Genomic DNA, 22,692 nt, shown 5'->3' with positions numbered 1-22,692 from the left:
GGGAACTCTGCATATACCCCATGGTCCATGCTATACATATAACATGGAACTAAATGCATGTTTTGCCTAATCTGCCATCCCTGAATTACCTTAGTCCATGCTCTAATCTACTCTCATGACTATTACAATAGAATAAGCCCCTCCCTTCTCCAATCCACTCTCCATTCATTTTCCAGAGTGGCATTCCTAAAGCACCTTCTGTCCATTTCACTCCCTTACACAAGAAGTTTCTCTGACTCTATATTGCCTCTACAATGATGTACAAACTCTGTTTGGCACTGAAAGCCCATCAAAATCTGGCTCCAGAACACATTGGAGGCTAATTACCCATTACTCCTAGCATCTTCTCTCTGTCCCAGCCAAGTTAGACTGCCTGGAATTCTCTCCTTTGATGAAGTCTTTCCAAACCTCTAGATCCCTTCAGGGATCACTTAAAATATCCTTTCCTACAAGAGAGAGCCTGATTTCACCAGCTGTTAGCACCCCTTTTGCCATAATGATTCTTGTATTTATTTTGTATTGGATATTCTGTGCCAATGTCATTTCCTACCAGTAGAGGACAAGCAACTTGAGGGGAGGGACTATTGCATATTTTAGTTTTGTATTCTTAGCAATAACTCTGGAACACAGCAGATACTAAGTATTGGTGGTCACTGAAAAAAAAAAGAAATCTTAGAAACTAAATAAAGATTTCATATATGGAAAGGATAATTTAACCTAAACTCTTGGTTTATTGATAATATTGACCAAGAGAAAATGTTAGTGGCAAATTCACAGAATTAGTTGAGATACAATATTAAAATCCTCATTTCATATCTTGATTATAATACTCTACTACATTTTCCTTTAAGATACAACAGCAAAGTATAAAATTAGAAGGAAAAAAGTAGAGAGAAGTGAATGTGTATATGTGTATTTGTGCGACACAGTGAATAAATAACTGGCCTCTTTCAGTATGACGGGTTCAAGTTCTACCTCTCCTTTACCCTTGAAACTAGGCAAAAAATCATAATCTTCTGAAATAGGACTCATTAATCTCCACTACATACTTTCTAATAGTGCCTTCCCTCTATAAGCTTAACTACTTTTTATAATACATATACTTGTATATACATATTTGTTTGCAAAAGAATGTGAACTCCTCTATAGCAGGGATTCTACTTTTGTTTTTATGGATATCTTTATCATGCAATACAATGCCTGGCACAAAGTAGGCCCAAATGAATGGTTATAGATGACGCTAATACTGTGCATCACACATACCTAAGCAACGTTTTAGGAGTGTAGCTTGCAAAACAATTTGTGATCAGATTGTTAATTAAGGAAATTTCAAACACTGATTTAATTGAATGAATTAAAATTATGTTACACAAATACACATAGATAAACAAGTATAAGTTATAAAATTATGTAGATATAATACTAAATAATGGCACTATGCTAAGCACTTTAAATTATGATCTTATGTAGGTACTATAAATATCCCTTTTTTACAGAAAAGATGGTACCATATACAGAGTGCTACACTTAGAGTCAGGAAGAACTGTGTTCACATTTGGCTTCAGTCATTTATTAGCTTTATGGCCTTAAGCAAATCATTTAACAAGATTTGGTGTGTGTATATATTAACATATATACACATAAACACATACATTTTACATATATATCTCATGTAGATATGAATTATAGTGACACCATTCTTAGCATATTATTATTTCCTCTGTCCTTTGGTTTCCTACACATTTTTTTTTCCAAAAGAGAAGCTTCTTTCCAAATCACCACCCCAATCTCTACAAAACATAATTTTGAGTTCTACATCTGGTTCCTTTAAAATAAATGTCCTTCATGACCTCAAATCAAAACTCAATTTCAACAGAATTTTTTTAATAGCAAATGATAAAAAAAAATGTAAGTTCTCCCTCCCTACACAGAGCATGGGCATTTAAAAATATTGTCTATTATTTTTTATCAGATGATATTCAATCAAAACTTGTTTGAATTTAGTGTCTTTCTTTAAATATTTCACTTATCATCAAGTCTGTTTCCAGTTAGCAGCGAAAGTTTTCATTTATTTGTCTATGTCTCTTCCTTTCCTTTTCTGTCTCTGTCTCTGATTGTCCCTCTGTCTTTGTTTCTGTCTCTTCATCCATCCCACTCTCTTTCCCTCTTTTTTCTCTCACTATTTGTCTCCCCCAACCCTCTTTTTCATCTGTAAAATGTCTAATGAATTAGTTGTGTGACTTAATTAATATTATGAAGGTCCTATGATGCCTGGCTGAGTTCTCCTCATCAGCAAAGTGTTACCATCACTAGATCTTGATAGGCTTGGAAGGAATACATTAACTTCTTCTACAGGCTAATTTCCTACTCATCAAAAGGGGATGTGTTAATCTCTGCATTAATGAGCACATATGGATGATATAAGAATTAAGTTTCAAATCTTCCTGAAAATGTTTTTGATTCTCTCTAAGCTACAAATGAATATCTCAACTTATTCCCATCTACGATGGAATTTCAAACCTGCATTACAGACTTATTATTAAAGTCTCATTAAGCATGGAGGTGGCCCTTAGTTCTCAAAGTCTTTTACAGCAGGTGGAAGCTTTAGAAAACTATTTTAAACCAGAAAGATCTGGAGAATGTACCTGGCAATTTTCATGTCCCTTCCCCTCTGAAGTTGCCTTCTAATTCTGCAAATATCTTGAAATACTTTAGCCAGAGACCTTCTTATCATTATTCTCTTTTGCTTATATGAGACAGCATGGTCATGTAGTTATACATTTGGTCACAGAGGCCTAAAATTAAACCCTAACTATGACACATACTAGCTATATGACCTGAGACGAATTATTTAATTTCATGGTTTAAATATTCCATTAGTACCTTGTTATAGAACTTCAAAGTCTTATCATTTTAGTGATTCCTTTAGTGTAGACCATATAAGGCCCCTATTAACATGACAATAAAGGGCAAGTAGGGGAGACAGTAGATAGAGCTCTTTGTCTTGGTCAGAAGGACTGGGGTTCAAATCTGGCTCAAATACTTACTAGCTATGTGACCCTGGGCAAATCACTTAAACCCAATTGTTTAGTCTTTACTACTCTTCTACTTAGAAGTGGATCCTTAGTAAAGGTGAGGTTTTTTAATGTTAGCCAAATTGACCAGCTCTTTACTTTTAGAGTAATAAGGAAGGGAAATAAAAATCAAATCAGTTTTGATAACAGAAGGAGTGTTGTGCATGTATTGAAGAAGTGACTGAGGTAAGATCTTAACACATATCTTCTTGTCTAAATCCAGAAATCTATACAATACGTGGAAGCTCTCCATTTATATATTTCACTCAAACAGATTTTCTTGCCTTTCCTTATATATTGTATTGTTTTTCATATCTGTGCACCTTTGCAGGGAAAATCCTTATTACTTGGAATTCACTTTCTCTTCTACTCTGACTTTTGGGATTTCTAGTTTCCTTCAAAGATCTTCTACAAGAATCCTTTGCTGATCCCCTTCAGATCATTTCCCTGCATTTCATTTCTTTTGCCTGAATGTTTCACATGTCCTACATGTACTTTGTTCAAGGAGGTACCATATGCAAAGAAGAAATTACAAACTGGAGTCAAAGAACCTGGGTTTCAATCTTGCCTTTGTGTTCACTAACCATGAGACCCCTGGGCAAGTCTGTTAATCTCTATATGCCTCCAGAAACTCCTAAGAACAAGTCAACTCAGTCATAAATTGGGATCATAATTGGTTGGTAATTTCCCATACTGGGAATTTCTCCAAGCTGCCTGAAATCAGACAAACATTATGGTGTCTAAATAAACCATTAAGTTCATCTTTCAGAATAAAAATAAAGGATTTATCAAGACAGAAGAGATGGGCCTTTCTGCTAAAAAAAAACACTCCTATTTTTTCTAATTTTGGGCAGTCTTGCTTGTGAGCATAGAATCTTAGAATTGGAAGTCACCTCCAAATTATGTAGACCAACGAGTAGTTGGGAGTTGGAATTTCTCTTTTTTAATGTTAGCACCTTATGGTCATGCTGCTTTGGTAAGAAGCTCTTTAGGGAGATTTGTAGTGTAATTAAAGAGTAAATAGAAAAAGGGAGGAAATGGTCATTTGGGGGAAAGGATTCTTTCCAACAAATGGCTCTGATATGGATTTGCTATGCAAGATATATAGGGAATTAAGCAATACATAAGACTCAAAGCCATTCCTTCTTTGCAATAATAGGAGTCTGGGGGGATGGAACACTGAATATAAAGTTGGACATGATTGATGTGTTGCTTACTTTTATAGATCATTTCCCCCTCCTTTTATTAAGCATTCTTTGTTAAAATGGATTTAAAAGATGTAAGGGGAAGGAACAAAGTGAGAAATAAACACAATATTAAATAAATAATATCAAATTAAAAAATCTCAATCATATTTTATAAGTAAATAATGGTCTAAAAGTCTTTATTATTAGTTCATTTGATAGAATTTCTGATAGGAAATTCTGGGAGAGATTATTGGAAATGGAAAGAAACATTTATCTCTCTAGACATTATAGCTATTTTCATTCAGGGTTTGGAGGTATCCTTTCTCATCTCCTATGGAAGACCTTCAGGAGAGTAATGTATGATATTTTGTTTTCTAAATGAAATGATATGGGAAGTAATTTTTAAAAATTTTAGAATCCTGGTCTCATAAAGACTATTTTATAATCTCTGTACACTTTAATAGTGTGTAGTACACAGACCAAACATTTTAAATTGTCCTGTGAATAAATAAATGTAAGACTGAAGTTTCCAATATATTCACTTACATATAGCTCCCCTCAAGATAGCATAAAAACATTATTTAAAGCCAAATACAAAAAAAATTGATGTTTCTTCTTGCTCATATATCTGCTCCTATAATTCAATAATCTTAAAAGACCATAGAAATAAATATTATATTTTTGTTAGTTAATAGATCAGATCATACCCAGCTTGATATGTAAGGACAGTTTCCTTAATTCATAAATATATGTTTGAGGGATTTTACAAATGCTGCCAATTGATACTTGAATGAATAAAGAATTGTTTATTTAATTCTTGTTATTTGTTCAGCACTATTTTAAGAAATAGGGAATCTTAAAAAGGAGAGTTTGGACTCTCAAGGGCTTACAGTCTATTATGAAATAATGAATCCTACAGTGGAGTGATGGCCAGGGTGAGGTGTTTAGAGATTTCTATACAGTGTCTTTGAATTTAGTGCCAATTAAAAGAAAGTTGCTATTTTTGATTTTTCTTCTTTGCTTTCTCTCCTTCCTCCCATAGAATCAGATGTTGCTGACTTTGATGGCAGAAGCTCCCTTCTGTACAGATTTAATCAGAAGTTAATGAGCACTTTTAAAGATGTGATCTCCCTGAAGTTCAAGAGTATGCAAGGAGATGGAGTCTTGTTCCATGGAGAGGGCCAACATGGAGATTACATAACACTGGAGCTACAGAAGGGGAAACTCTCCTTACATATCAACTTGGGTATGATCTGTCATTTTTTTCCTCCTTCAAAAAGGATTATATTGAAAACAAGCATATTCAACTGTGGTCCTTTAATACTTCCTTGATATAAACAATTGAAGTACAGTATAAACTATTCCCTGTCCTCTACACAACCTAGTAGGGATATAAAATTTCATTTTTAATTTTTAAATTTATTTAGAATATTTTCCCATGGTTACAAGATTGATGTTCTTTCCAAACCCTCTTCCCTCCACCCTCCCAGAGCTGACAGGAAATTCAACTGTGTTATACATATGCCATTGTTCAAAACCTATTTCCATATTATTTATATTTGTAAACATGTTCTTCTAAAGCCATAACCCCAGTCATAGATGCATCAAACCATGTAATCAATCATGTATTTTTCTTTTGTGTTTCTCCTCCCACAGTTTTTTCTCTAGATGCAGTTCTTTCTCATAAGTCCCTCACTGTTGTCCTGGATCATTGCATTGCTGCTAGTAGAGAAGTCATTGCATTCAATTGTGCCACAGTGTATCCATCTCTGTTTTTTAATGTTTTCCTGGTTCTGCTCCTTTCACTCTGAATCAATTCCTGGAGGTCTTTACATTTCATATAGAAATCCTCCAGTTCAGTTATAACATTTCATGAAATTTGAAATCCATTTGGAGAAGGAACTTAACAAGTAGAAATGTGGAAATTTGCAAATTACTCAAAATATACACACCATTCCCACCTCTACTTCCCTTGATGTGTCAAAAGTCATATTAAGAATATAAAAATGTATCATCTATATCTTCATAAAATATCATATTGTATATATTTGGAAATGAATGCCTAGGGAAACTGAGCAGGGTTATGATGAAAATGACTTCTTCAAATTAAAATATATATATATACATATATATATGTGGTGGGGTAGTGGTGAGCAAGGGTCTGGTGTTTGTTCAGGTGACTCAAGTATATAGTGACCATTTACTTTAATTTTTCCTTTCATTTTTTCCAAGATTTTAGTCACTAAAATATATATGTATATATCTACAATTACAAATATGTGTATACATGTACAAGCTCAAGTATCTACAGATATGCAAATATATATGTAAATATATGTTTTTGCATGTGCTTATGGTTTTTATTAAAAATATTGTAGCTGGACTGAAGCAAGATCATCATGACCGATATTAAATGTGGTTACTTGGAGTTCAGCTATAGATTATAGGGCTGTTCTCTCTCAGTTCCTCTGCATTCACTGTATGTCTTCACTTGCCTCTAATTGATCCCCCAAGTTGGGTGACATGGCTGCATGGCACAGACTTCTCCACAGGATCAAAGATCCTTTTGATGGAAAGGAAAACTGAACATTCCCTTTGTAGCACACAGAGAGCAGAGTTCACTGGAATAGAGAAAAATAGCTGATCTGTGGAGGAAGAAACCTGAAAAATAGCCAGGCTGTAGAGGAAAAATAAATCACAATTTGTCATAAGCATGACACCGGCTCCCATTTAGTATTTCATTAAAAATGAGTAGGATGGAAATTTTATTTTAAAAATAGATATTTTGAAGATAGTGAAGTGGAAAAGAGAGAAATTTTCATTTTCTAGCAAATGTTATATGAAAGACAAAGAACTCTAGACAATGTTCTATATCCAATAAGGTAGACATTAGCTTGTGGCTTAATACCAACTAACTCTAAAGTCAGACAACATCAATTTGTCTTGAGACATTTCTATGAACCATTCTTAAGGCAGGACAATCAAAGGAGTGGCAAACTTTGGGAGCATTAACAAATTTTCTCTGTAGATTGAAAAAACTGCTCAGATCATCACTTGTTAGATTAAAAATTTCACAAATTAATAATGCAGTGGATTATTTCCTCCTCATTTGAGTACTTCCCAGATCAACCCCACTCTGCATTCTCTTTAAGTCACAAGCTCCCTTGTACTGAATCCATAAAGATTCATATGTTAGTTTCTGGCTATACAAAGGCAAAAGTGAAAATAGCTCCTGCGTTCAAGAAGCTTATTGTCTAGTCTGAAAATAAAGAATTGTTGGAAAATAAATGCAGAGTGATTTTGTGGGAAAGAAATATAGCCTTTGGGGAAATCTGCCAAAGGCTTCATTTAGAAGGTGACTGCTTGAGCCCCAGACTTTAAGGACAGTCAGTACAAAGGCACAATCTCATAGAAAATCACACTCTCCTAGAAACTCACAATTTTACAGAGAACACTTTCTGGCTTTGGATACAATCAAAGTCTAATCCTTCTCACATAGACCTGACCATCTTTGAAATTTGCAATCATTTCCTTTTGAGCCTTTTCTTTCTAGGGTGAACTTCCACATTATCTTGAAGCAAATCCTCCCCACAGCATGTACTTTACGTTCTTCACTGTTCTCCTTGCCTTCCTCTGAATACTCTCTGAATTATACATATTCCACTTTTTAAAAAGTTTATTTAATTAATTAATTTAGAACATTTTCCATGGTTACCTGATTTATGTTCTTTATTTCCCCTCTTTCCTCCCCCCTCCCATGGCCAAAGAGCAATTCCACTGGGTTTTACAAGAGCTATTTCCATATTATTAATATTTGCATTAGGGGGATTGTTTAGAGTTTACATCCCCAATCATATCCCCATTGAACCATGTGATCAAGCAGTTGTTTTTCTTCTCCGTTTCTACTCCCACAGTATTTTCTCTGGATGTGGATAGTGTTCTTTCCCATAAGTCCCTCAGAATTGTCCTGGATCATTGCATTGTTGCTAGTAGAGAAGTCCATTATATTCAATTGTGCTACAGTGCATCTGTCTCTCTGAACATTGTTCTCCTGGTTCTGCTCCTTTAACTCTGCATTAATTCCTGGAGATCATTCCAGTTCACATGGAATTCCTCTAGTTCATTATTCCTTTTAGCACCAACAGTATTCCATCACCAACGGATACCATAATTTGTTCAGTCATTCCCCAATTGAAGGGCATCCCATCATTATCCAATTTTGGCACCACAAAGAGAACAGCTATAAATTTCTGGAAAAGTCATTTTCCTTATAATCTCTTTGGGGTATAAACCCAGCAGTGGTATGGCTGGATCCAAGGGCAAGAAGTCTTTTAAAGCTCTTTGAGTATAGTTCCAAATTGCCTTCCAGAATGGTTGAATCAATTCACAACTCCACCAGCAATGCATTAGTGTCTCAATTTTGCCATATTCCCTCCAATATTTATTATTTTCCTTTTGCTTTCATATTAGCCAATCTACTAGGTGTGAGGTGGTACCTCAGAGTTGTTTTGATTTGCAATTCTCTAATTATAAGAGATTTTAGAATACTTTTTCATGTGTTTATTAATAGTTTTGATTTCTTTATCTGAAAATTGCCTATTCATGTCCCTTGCACATTTATCAATTGAGCAGTGGCTTGAATTTTTTGTACAATTTATTTAGCTCCTTATAAATTTGAATAATTAGACATTTGTCTGAGGTTTTTGTTATAAAGATGTTTTCCTAATTTATTGCTTCCCTTCTAATTCTGGTTGGATTGGTTTTCTTAAAAACTTCTTAATTTAATGTAATCAAAATTATTCATTTTACATTTTGTAATATACTTTATCTTTTGCTTGGTCTTAACATCTTTCCTTTCCCATGGTTTTGACAGGTATGCTATTCCATGTTCACCTAATTTACTTATAGTTTTCTTCTTTATATTTAAGTCATTCACCTATTCTGAATTTCTCTCCCATACTGACTTCCAATTTTTCCATCACTTTTTCACAAATAGTGGGTTTTTGTACCTAAAGCTGGGATCTTTGGGTTTATTGGACACTATTTTGCTGAGGTCATTTACCCCATTTACCTGATCCTCTTTTCTGTCTCTTAACCAGTACCATATTGTTTTGCTAGGCCCTCATCCTTCACAATTTTTCATTATTTCCTTTCATATTTTTTATTGTTTGTTCTTCCAAATGAACTTTGTCATATTTTTTTCTAATTCGGTGAAAAAAGGTTCTTGGTAGTTTGATAGATATGGTACTGAATAAGTAAATTAATCTGGGTGAGATTGTCATTTTTATTATGTTATCTCATCCTACCCATGAGCAATCATTATTTTTCCAATTGTTTAGATCTAGTTTTAATTGTGTGCAAAGTTTTTTTTAGTTGTGTTCATATAATTCCTTTGTTTGTCTTGGCAGATAGAGTCCCAAGCATTTTATATTGTCTAGAGTGATTTTAAATGGACTTTCTCTTTCTAATTCTTGCTGCTGAGATGTGTTGGAAATATATAGAAATGCTGATGATTTATGTGAGTTTATTTTGTATCCTGAAACTTTATTAAAGTTGTTGGTTATTTCCACTAGCTTTTTAGTTGATTCTTTAGGATTCTTTAAGTAAATCATCATATCATCTTCAAAGAGTAATAGCTTGGTCTCTTTATTTCCCATATTAATACATTCCATTTCTTTTTCTTCTCTAATGGCTACTGATAGTGTTTCTAGTACAATGTTAAATAATAAACGTGATAATGGGTATCCTTGTTTCACTCCTGATCTTATTGAGCTTACTTTCTCATGTTTTTCAATAGGAATGAGTGGTTGTATTTTGTCAAAGGCTTTTTCTGCATATATTGAGATAATCATGTGTATTCTGTTGGTTTGGTTGTTCATATACACAATTATATGGATGTTTTTCCTAATATTGAATCATCCTTGCATTCCTGGTATAAATCCCACCTGATCATAGTGGATAACCCTCGTGATGACTTGCTGGATTCTTTTTGCTAGTATCCTATTTAAGATTTTTGAATCTATGTACAATAAGGAAATTGGTCTATGGTTTTCTTTATGCATTTTTGGTCTGCCTGGCTTTCGAATGAGTATCATATTTGTATCATAAAAGGAATTTGGTAGAACTTCTTGGCTTATTTTGTCAAATAGTTTGCATAGTATAGGGATTAGTTGTTCTTTAAATGTCTTATAGAATTCACTTGTGAATCCATTTGGCCCTGGGGATCTTTGATGGCTTGTTCTATTTATTTCTGACATGGGATTATTTAAGCATTCTATTTCCTCTTCTGTTAATCTAGGCAGTTTATATTTTTTTGTAAATATTCATCCATATCACCTATATTGCCGTTATTTGTTGCCATGTAATTGGACAAAATAGTTCTTAATAATTTCCTTAATTTCCTCTTTGTTAGAGGTGTTATTGCCCTTTTCATCTTTGATACTGTTAATTTGGTTTTATTCTTTCCTTTTTAAAATTATATTAATAAGTACTTGATCTATTTTGTTTTTTCAAAGTACCAGTTCCTAGTCTTATTAATTAATCCAATGGTTCTTTCATTTTCAATTTTATTAATTTCGCCTTTAATTTTTAGGATTTCCAATTTCGTTTTTATCTGGGGATTTTTAATTTGTTCTCTTTGTAGTTTTTTTTTAATTTGCATGCCCAATTCATTGACCTCTTTGCTCTCTGATTTGTTGATATATTCACTCAGAGATATAAATTTTCCCATCAATACTGCTTTGGCTAAATCCCTTAGACTTTGATATGATGTCTCATCATTTTCATTCTCTTCAGTAAAATTACTAATTGTTTTTATGATTTGTTCTTTAACCAACCACTTTTAGAGAATCCATGTACTCTTAATAATTTTATTTTTATTATATTATAATCTTAAAAGGTTGCATTTATTATTTCTGTTTTTTTGCATTTGTTTGCCATGTTTTTATGCCCTAGTACATGGTCAATCTTTGTAATTGTACCATTTGCTACTGAAAAGAAGGTGTATTCCTTTTTGTCCCTTTTTATTTTTCTCCGTATATCTATTAACTCTAATTTTTTCTAAGATTTCATTCCCATCTCTTACCTCTTTCATATTTATTTTTTTGGTTTGATTTATCTAGATCTGATTGAGGCAGGTTCATGTCTCCCAATAATATAGTTTTACTATCTATTTCCTCCTTAAGCTCCAATAGTTTCTCCTTTAAAAATGTGTACATTTTCTACTTTAACTGTCAAGTCCAGAACTGAACAGTCCCCCAGAGATGATTTTATGTGTTCATTCGTTTATGAATCTTTGCCACCCATTTCATCCTAAGATGAACATAAGTATTTTGTGGCTGTCATGTCCCACTAGTGTCTCATATTGAATCTGAATGTCATTATGATTCTTAGTTTTTTTTTTGCATTCAAATTGCCAATTTACCATAATTCTCTTAACTTATACTGTTGAAGTTTGTTCTTTGAATCCAAGTATAAGATTTTAATTAAGATCTTATAAACTTTATCTCATTAGATTCAACCTATAAATCTCAAGATTATTTTAAAAATTTGGATTTTGACACAATCATATCATTTTATATGCCAGGTTTCTTTCACTTGCATATTTGATAACCATACTATCTCTCTTTTTATCCAAATCATTGATAAAAATATCACACACACACACACACACACACACACACCAGACCTCATGGCAATTCACTGGCTACATTCTGCCAATTAATATTGAACTATATAAAAAATCAACACAAAACTACTTTTTGAGTTTTGCCATCCCAACAATTCTGAATATATTTACATTATCTACTAGTCTACATATCTCCATTATTTTTGCTAGTACAGTATCTGAGAAATTCTTGTGTTATATGTGTTGAAAAATTTCTAGTTAATTTATATCAACATTGTCTTATTTTCTGCCAGATTGTTTCCTTTAAAATGTGAAATACATTTAGTGTGTGATGACTTGTTCTTGAAGTTATGCTATCTTCCCATATGCATCGTTTCCTTTTCTAGCCATTGAAATCATGCTCTTTGATTTAGAATTTGCAGATACTATCACATTACTTGTCTTTTTTTAGTCAGAATAATTATTAATATATATGTGTTCTTGTATCTTTGTGTTTATGTATATGCACATACAAATATACTTATCCAAACATATATACTACTTATCCCTATATATATTATATATATATATATCATGTATGCCAATGTACACACACTCTCTTTAAGTATATGATATTAAAGTGAGGAGTTTAATATTTTCATCTATAATTACTGAAAAACAGCACAATGAAAAGGTTATCAAAGATTTTCCAGAATATTTTAGTTATTTCCTGTGAATTATAAGATTTTTAATGGTTTTGGTTGTAGTAGTAGTAAATATATCATTTTAAATTAAATATAATTTGTATCTTGAGAACAAATTTTAAATAAGATAGAGGTTATGATTTAAAATTTAAAAATTTGAACTCTAACATTAGCTTTTAAATACATATATAAGTATGTCTCTCTTCCCCCTTTCCCCAATGGTAAATACATTGTGGGTTTTTTTGGGGGGGGGGGATTGTATTTTGTTTTACCTTGAAAAGTAAAACCAGTGGCTCTACTTCAGTAACAACTATTAATAGTCATGTGCCATTTTTCCAGTTGTGTATTTATAAGCAATTTGGTCTGATATGCTCCCCAGGTCTAAACATTCAGTTTAATTTATGAAAATAAAAATTTCAATGTGGTGGAAAAAGATTATATTTTTTCTATTCTATAACAAATGTCAAGAAGCACACTAAATATCTAACCTGAGATGAAACTAAAATTCCTAGTCTGTCAAATTATCTTACCAACTTAATTTCCCTAAAACTTATTAAAAACAAGACTTCAAACAGAGTTGATGAAATTCTATGACAAATGGAAAGAAACTGTTAATGTTTATTGTTCTGGCAGGTAAAAAGAATAACAAATTAAACAAAACTTCATTCATTTTACTCCACTGATTTTTGATAATTTATATTGACAATAATTTTTGTTCATTTAAATTCATCACTAATGCCTCTACTTACATATCTCTAATGCTTCATTGAAAAAATATAAAATCTATTTGATATGGTTATGACAATAGTGCAAAATTAAACCTACTTCTGCCCAGGGCTTTCTGAATCACTTTTATTTTCATTTAATCTTAGTAGATACAATATCACAAAGAATAAAATTCATATTAAAGTATATAGTCTGTTGTTAAAATTTCTCCTGCCCATAAATAATCTTTGGGATATATTTAAATCAGTGAAGGCCTTCCTCTAGGTTATTTGACATTACAAGAGTACCAGTGCTCTACTCAGGTCATCCATCTCTTATCCTTTGCTTCTACTATATGATTAGCCACCTCTGTTTGCAGGCACACATTTCTTGGATGACATCCCTTAACTGATTCTTGTGTGGAAGCTATAAGTGATTATCAACCATAAGCTATTTATGCCCACTCTGCATCTCATGTTTCCCTTTCAATTCTTGCAATATTAATTTAGAAGGTGCTTAATAATTTCTGGCCAATTGATTCTTCAGAAATTCTAGTAGCCCATGATTCAAAGCAGTATTAGCATCACATCTTGGTAAAAAGTCAGGTTTTTAACTCAGAAAGTTACTTTTCATTATCCAAAACTCTCAAAATTTTAAAATGTATTCCAAATAAATCTCTTTTTTTCTGATTCCCCTCCCCATTTAGAATAGGAACTTCTTGAGAATAAGGACTATTTTTGACTCTGTATTCCCAGCACTTAGCACAGTAACTGTCACAGTAATCACTTAATAAATTCCTTTTTATTGATTGATTGCTTTATTCATTGGAATAAAATATTGATGTGATCCCAATGCAGGGAGGCTTTTCCTTTGATAAATTGTGATTTTTAACGATTATTTTTCCTTTTTAAATTTATTTCTTTCAATTAGCAAATAGTTCTCTTTTCCCCATGTCATTCCTATTAAAAAACTATCTTGAAAACATTTATATAAATATACACAGCCATATATAATAAACTCCCACATTTGCCATGCCTGAAAGCAACATATGTTGCAGTTTTTACTCTAATTCTCTCATCTTTCTATCCTGAGGTAGAGGCATATTTTAAGTCCTCTGATTTGATTAGAGTTCTTAAACATTAAGAGATATTTTTTTGTAAAACTAGAGACTTTTCTTTCCTTAAGAGAGAAAATGTTACAGCTGGGATACAGAGAAGTGAAGCCAAAGACTCTAATCTGAAATGGAAGATAATAAGTCATGACCAATGTATCTGACTTCCTAATCTGGTCTTCTATTCTGATAAATGATCTGGTCACAATATTCCCATTGTCAACCCTTTCTGGAAAAATCTTTCCCTTTTTCTTACTAGGTAAAAATCTACCTAATTTTCAAGGGGTCTTAGAAGTTTTACCTTTGATATGAATAATTTTAGACCATGGAGTCCTGAAGACAAGTCAAAAAGCTAATAGTGAAGTGCCTTCTATATGCTAAGCATTAGACCCCCCCCACACGCAAATTTATCCTTCTTTAAACAATGAAAGTAATTTACACTATCAATTTGAATGTATTGAATACTTTGTTACTTATATGTATGTGTGTATATATATATGTATATATATATACATATATATTGCATGTATATAGGTTTCTTCCATCCAATGGAAATGACTTGGAAAGCATAGGGAGTATCTAATAGTTCTGTTTATTCATCTCAGTATCTTGCATAATAATATTTTCATGATAGGCACCTGATAAATATTTATTTACTAAATATATCTTTGCACCCCTGAATTCCCTGGTATGTTAGCATTGCATTCGGTCTCATTATAAATAATTTTAATTATCTTTTCTATTTTTCACCCTTTCAGGTGACAGTAAACTTCGTTTCAGTAACAGTCAGCCCTCAGTTATTCTAGGCAGTCTTCTGGATGACCAGCACTGGCACTCAGTTCTCATTGAGCGGTTCAATAAACAAGTAAACTTCACGGTGGACAAGCACACTCAACATTTCCGGGCTAAAGGAGATGGTGATTATTTGGACATTGATTATGAGGTGGGTTGGGATTCAAGAATCATTTACTTTAAGTTTGCATGAGGTTTGATGAACTGGAACTCAGCAACACATATAAAGACACTAGCCAACAAGGGTCATGCGTAGGCTTTCTTTCACACAGGGGTGGAAGAAGGAGGAATGAATGAAAAGGGAAGGACAGAGAGAAAAAGATGGACAGACAGACAGAGAGGAAGGGAGGGAGGGAGAGACAGGGAGAGAGGAATTACTAAGAGTTGACAATAGGAAAGGAAAAGGTAATAGGATCCCACACCTGCTTTGTCTTAATAATTTGGTCATTGAATTACTGTTTTCTAATGAATAAAATTAAAGGGTTGAACTAGATATATTCCAATGTGCCTTTCTGTGATTGATGAGTATATATATATATATATATATATATATATATACTCCTCATTTGCATGTGAACATTCAGATATACACAATCATGTGTGTATATAAACATACATACATGCATAATACATCATTTAATTACTTTTTTTGTTTTTTAAAGCACTAGCCTCTGAATTTAATTCTCTCCTGCTGTACCTCCCTGAATTACTGCCAGCCACACAGGACCCTAGAAAGTCAAGAGCTTTTTAGAATTTCCTTATTTTTCATATCCTTAGTGATAATTGCTAGTTATGGTCCTCCTAGCCCTGGAATGAAAAACTGATATAATGGAGACAATATTCATCAAAAATTAAAGTGTTCATTCAAGCAATAGAAATTGTTTTACTATATATTCTCTACACACATATAGATGTAAAAGCATACAAAAATGGACTTTATACATCAGGATATGTAGGTACATATGTGTGTATTATTGTCATTGTGTATATATATGTAGCTATGGCAAAATTGTGAAGGATTCATTAGGAACTTAAATCAACAAAGTATGAGGAATAATCTTAATTTATACATTAATAGATATGTAGATAGCCATATATATATATATAAATATGTATATTACTACATATTATAAGGGAGTATATATATATATATCCACACATAAATAAATATATCTATATGATAAATAAATATAAATTTATATATACATATAAATTGGGTGATATAAATATATACAGGAACTCCCGGGTTAGTATATGAACAAAACTACTAACAAAACATATAAATTTGAATTTTTTCAACTTTTTTTTCATTTGTTTTATTCACCTCTTAGATAAGGGTGCTAATAAGAAGTAAAGATGAAAATGCCTAGGCCTGCCTATTTGATAAGCTTGCCAATCCAGCTCTGACAAATCAAGCATTGATTTTATTTTACAATAGACTTTTTTTTTCCATCACTATGACCAACCTCAAGGTTTGGTCTTTCTACCTTAAGTCTATTTTAACAGAGTATTGACAAGATATGCCATTTGCTATGCTCATGAGAGACCTTGCCAATTTTTGACTGAAAAAATTCAGAACACAGCTAGAATTGCTTAAGTTGTTAGTAATTGGAAGTTTAAAGAAATTGATTACTCTCTAGTGGATATAGTTGAATGATGACATAAAAAAGCTAGTCATATTGTGATTAATGTAAAACTGTGAGGAATCTACTAGAAAAAATAGGGCAATATAGTTTAAGGAATTACATCTTAAATTCAGCAATTTGTCCTAAGCCTTGTTCCTCAAATCAACAATAAAAATATCAACTCTTACTGTATGCAAACTTATGTCCTCAGGAGTTTAGAAATCTTGCTGATTTACCATTTAGTGAAATTTAATGGTCAGGGAAACGAAGAAACATGATGTCATCCATGTGTCTGCACCTGGATTTGAACTTGGGAAGCTAATGTTCCTGAGCCTGGCCTGATACTCTCTCCACACTACCTAGATGCCCCTACCTTTCAGGACCATAATCAAGATGTATTCAGATTGATAGGACATGTGTGAATATATAGATTTACTAATATAGATTTTAATAACACCAAGTCACTGACAGGTTATGATGAGGTGATATGATGGATGGGGTCTTTAAGTATAATGTATCTATTAAATTAGGGCAACTATGTGACACACTGGATAGATTATCATACCTAGAGTCAGGAAAACCCAAGTTCAAATCCAACCTCAAGCATTTAATAGTTCTGTGACCCTGGGCAAGTCACTTAGCCCTCCTTGCCTCAGTTTCCTCATCTGCGAAATTAGCAAAAGAAAGAAATGGCAAATCACTCCAGTATCTTTTCCAAGAAAACGTAAAATGAGGTCACAAAGAGTCAGACATGACAAAAAATGACTGAACAACAACTTATTGAATGGGAATAATGATAGGTTATCTTAATGGAGCCAGATATTTGGATTAGATAAACACTTAAACTCCTTTCTAGTGTTAATAACTATGATATTAGGATCTCTACTATGAATCAAGGAGTATCACTATTAATAAAAGTATTTACATTTCATCTAGTAACTGTGTGAGTAACTCTCTCCTTGATGCTGGTAGAAATAACCATCAGAGATAGGATGTGATCTCAACAATTGCAGGCTGTTAAATTCAGGTCACAGATGTTCTAATGGCACAGTTTCTGAATGGGTCCTAAATACATTTTGCATGTAGATTAATTGAATTCTGATGACCTACATTCCATATTAAAACTCCAGCTGTCTATAAAATATTTTGTAAAGAAAATGAAGGCATCAGTTCTTCCATCTGAGAGTGCTTTATGTTGTATGGTAAGATAGGAAAACATTGGAAAAGAATAAAAGACCTGGATTCAAGTTCTGACTAATTCTCTTAATCCCCATATGTCTACATTTCCACATCTGTTAAATAAATAGAAGAGACTAGGTGTTTCTTGTAGCATCAACATTTTATTATTCTATATGGAAATAAATTGGATGTGTTATAAAATTGCCAATAGATCAGAATCCATCATTACTTAATAGAAAAAGAGACAGAGAGATGAAGAGACAAAGAGAAGAGGCAGGGAGGGAGGAAGGGAAGGAAGGGAAGGAAGGGAAGGAAGGAAGGAAGGAAGGAAGGAAGGAAGGAAGGAAGGAAGGAACGAAGGAACGAAGGAACGAAGGAACGAAGGAACGAAGGAAAACAGAATACATTCCTCCCATCATAATTATTTCTGTTAATAATATCTCTATCCTCCATGATACCAAGGCACAAAAAGTTAGGTTTTTTTTTTTTATTTTTTCTCCTCTCCTTACTCTCTTCCATTTTAACCAATTGACAAGTCTTGTCACCTCTTTGCAACAGTAAGTCTGGTATCCACGTTCTCTTCTACACCACCACAGTTATCTTCTGAACCACTTTTGTTCAGGGCTTTGTTCCCTCTTACCTAGATAGATGTGATGATCACTAGAATGTCATTTGGGTCTATGACAAAAAAAGAAAAAAATATTATGAACTGGAAGAAATCCCCAGAATTGTTGATTTGACCTCCTATAATAGATTTACAGGTGAACACATTGATAAGTGAAGTACATGTTGGGTAGACATGAAGAAGCTATCATCTGAACCCTTAAAAAGAATGCCTATATTGATTACATCACAGATCTTATCACTCTAAGAGTCAACATACTTTCCATATAAAAGATCCTTAATAAATGTTGAATTGAATGTGGTGATGGTGTAATGAGAATGGTTAGAAATCTTGTTTGGCAAGGCTATTATATAATCCAAGTAAAATTGTTATAAACTCTTGTGAGATAATAGAATAGGATATGATTTACTTCCTTTCTCTGAATTTTATGTCTCACTGAGTCTCCTATGAACAGTACCTAATCTTCCACTCCAATAAGACCTTTTTACCTTATGTGCTTTAAAGAGCCTTTTTTTTTCATAGTATATTTAAGGGATTAAAAGAAAATAGGCATAAGACCATTTATTTGGTGATTAAAATAACTACAGATTGCTAAGGAAATTGTTTGCTAGATAATGCAATACTATAATTGATATTGATTCTCCATCTTTTAGACATTCAGTAGCAAAGCTCTAAGTAGAACTCTGAAAAATGAAGGGGAAGGGGTGGAGTAAGGAGTCCCTCTGTGAAAGGAAATCTAGTCAAAGATAAGATTATGAACCTTTGTCATAATCATGGGTCCCATTACTGCTTCTGTTACTGATTTTTGCTTAAATTTGTTACTTCATTGAAAATTATAATTCCTAGAGATCATTAGGTCATATTTTATTCAAAGGCACAGTGCAAAGAACACTAGCTTTTTGCCAAAGAATCTGATTTCAAATTCTAAGTCTTCTCCATACTGTCTGTCTGGTCCTAAACAAGTCTGTTTTCATGTTTCCTTATAAGTAAAATGAAAAGATTAGATGAGATTTCATCTAAAGTCCTATCTACTTCCAAATCTGATATTCTGATCTAGTACAGCTCTCTTATTTTGATGTCAGCAGAGAAATAGTACAATTGATCAGTAGAACAGATTATGTACACAACAAAAGAAAATGTATCTTATACCCTATTATTTGAAAGATCTCAAGTACTGGGGTAAGGACACTTTAAATGGATGAAACTATTGGGAAAATTTTAATAACAATAAGGAAGAAATTAGATTTAGACCAATACTTCACATCTTATACAAAGAAAAGCTCCACATGGACACATGTGACTTTCAAAGGTCACAGAGCTAGCAAGTGTCTGAAGATGGACCTGAACTCAAATCTTCTCACTTCATAATCCAGCATTCTATCCACATATCACTTAGACCAAAAATTCCATGTTTAGCATTGTGCTAGGTACTGTGGCTTCTTGGGTGACAAGAGGATTTAAAAGAAGCATATAACTATATCCTAACTCATAAAGCTCCTATATCCTTTATGACTGTTACTGATGAACCCCTACAAATACTTAACACTGGTTTCATCAGTGGATTAGAGTACATGCTCTATATCTGAACAATTAAAAATATCCTCATCCAATGATTATATCTTAATCTTACTCCATGACAGATCTACTTACTTTTCAAGATAAATGTTTCTCTAATGACATCTAATGACGTTGCTTTTTGACACAGCATATCATTGCTAATGTGTTGTAGGATTCAAATAACCCATATATTAGTTCTTTGAGGATATGTAGCATGAATGAATAAATATTTACTTTAAGATAAGACTTACATACCTTAAATATCTAGTGGATGCAACTATAGATAATGAGATGCCAACTGAATGATATAGAGAGTAAGCTCAAAACATTTTAAAAAGAGAAAGCTCTAAATGGATGATTATTAGGAAAGGCTTCACGGTGTGCATCATGTTGGTCATCAAAAGATGCACAAGATAGATGTCGATGAGGATGGGGAGAACTTATTAGAGGAGGAGAGAATTAAGGATTAGGAATATCCTATTATCTTTGTTTCATAAAGTTTAGCGCTATGTTAGTTATATTATCAATTGACCTGTCACTTAGCTGGAGCTGATAAAACTATTGTTTTTTTTTTTTTTAATACTGAATGTCCCTACTGATACTTGCATGTGAAATAAATGTAAGGACTTGGAGTTTTCTTATTTGTACCTTCTTTCTACCAAATTATTGTTTTATTTACTTTTAACGGGTTCAGAAAGGATGAGAAAAAAGGTTTTGTAAAATCAGCCCCTAAAAAGCCAGCAATTACAGTTATTTTTAAGTGGGCTAATCAGTATCTTTTTCAATGTGTAATCAAGAGGCAGTCTATAATTATTTGAGCCACTTGGCTCACTTATACAATTGGATAAAGCAAAATGTTTTTTTTTTCATTTCCTGCTCCTTTGCAGTTTATAACTGAGGGTTGATTTGTTTTTCCCAAAGCTCAGTTTTGGAGGGATTCCAGTCCCAGGCAAACCAGGAACATTCCTAAAGAAAAACTTTCATGGATGCATTGAAAACCTTTATTATAATGGAGTCAACATAATTGATTTGGCCAAAAGACGAAAACATCAGATCTATACTGTGGTAAGTTAAAAACCACTTCTTTGCACCTGCTTCTTTTTAGCTACTTTTTGGTAAGCATGCCTGATTTTCTCTACTATATACAGTCTGCCAACTAAGATGACACCACTCTGTCAGTGGATATTCACAAGCATAATTGGGTCATTGGAAGAATGTAGAGACTTGTAACATCAATAGAGCTATTGAGGGAAACAAATACATTAGCAGGAATTCAAAGATTTCCATTTCCCTAGTGGAATTGAGTCAGATGTAGTTAGTGGTGCAATCAGGAATTTGTTAACCTGAATCGTTTGCTAATGCCAGCAAGGCAATTGATGGAATCACAAATGTCTTTATCACTACAGACATGTATATTTTGACCCTTGAACTTAATTTATATTGAAATTGATATTTTACTTAAAGAAATTCAATCAATATCTAGTGCTTTTAAAAGAGAATATGTTGTACTCTCAAGATAAGTGTGGGAAATAATATCTATTTTATTTGTGAAAGAGAAATAATAGCCATTTTCTTTGTGAAAGAGTTATCAAAATTTTGAATGAGCAAGTCAAAAAATACAAGACCTTGCCCTAGAGGAAGACATTATTATGATTTCAAGGCATATGGAGAGACTACATGTTTTTAATTTTTTTTTCTCTTCCTGAAAAAAAGTTTAAAAGCCAATGCCAGGAACAGCTAGGAGGCTCAATGGATAGAGAGCCTGCCCTAGAGATGGGAGATCATAAGTACAAATTTGGCTTCAGACATTGCCTAGCTTTGTGATCCTGGGTAGGTCAATTAACCATAGTTATCTGGCTCTTATCTCTCTTCTGCCTTGGAAATGACCAATTCTAAGACAAAAGGCAAAGGTGTTTTTCTTTCTTTTTTTTCTTTTCTTTTTTTTGGGGGGGGTGTTTGTTTTTCTTTAAATGCCAATATGGTGAATAAAAATTTTGGGAAACTGACTTCTGGGTAAGAAATCAATTCATTGATTAGGATAGCAATTACCAAGAAATTAATTGGCCCATTATCTCTCTCACTGATTAAAGACAATTCATTCAGTGTCTTGAGTTCAGTTCAATTAAATTTTAAAAGCTCATTATTCAGTTCTCCTCCAGACAAACCAAGATATCTCTAATAAGTGGATACTTAATCAGGAGGTAGTCTAATATTTTCTAGTCCCTCCCTGATTTCTCCATGATAAATGGGGAAAGTCGCATGTCTGATCACAGATTTCCAATTTCTTTGCTGATCTAGATGGGAAAATAAATTTAAGTATGATTAGGATTGACATCCATTGTTCATCCCAACAGATAAATCAAGAAATCAAGCAATGCTGCCTTCTTAGACAATGTCATATATTGGTTCTAAGGCAGAAGAGCAGTAAGGGCTAGGCACTGGGGGTTTAATACTTTATTATGGTGTAACTAGGTGGCTCAGTGGATTGAGAGCCATGCCTAGAGCCAGGAGTTCCTAGGCAAATCAA

The 22,692-nt window shown here is 33.0% G+C and overlaps 1 protein-coding gene across 2 annotated transcripts in view; it reads left to right on the top strand.

Moving 5' to 3' along the window:
• CNTNAP5 (contactin associated protein family member 5) overlaps positions 1–22,692 on the top strand; it is a 908,736-nt gene that overhangs the window by 383,622 nt on the left and 502,422 nt on the right. Inside the window, exons 5-7 of one of the 2 annotated variants that reach the window (XM_056793728.1) lie at positions 5,304–5,507; positions 15,146–15,330; positions 21,087–21,230. In XM_056793728.1, coding sequence (XP_056649706.1) covers positions 5,304–5,507; positions 15,146–15,330; positions 21,087–21,230 — 533 coding nt within the window. The remainder of the gene's footprint in view (positions 1–5,303; positions 5,508–15,145; positions 15,331–21,086; positions 21,231–22,692) is intronic. The other variant, XM_056793729.1, reaches the window with a different exon arrangement.

This window comes from Monodelphis domestica, chromosome 4 (assembly GCF_027887165.1).
Source record: "Monodelphis domestica isolate mMonDom1 chromosome 4, mMonDom1.pri, whole genome shotgun sequence".
In the NCBI taxonomy this organism is placed as follows: domain Eukaryota; kingdom Metazoa; phylum Chordata; class Mammalia; order Didelphimorphia; family Didelphidae; genus Monodelphis; species Monodelphis domestica.
The sequence above is the reverse complement of the archived record's forward strand: the minus strand, read 5'-3'. Positions and strand labels throughout refer to the sequence as shown.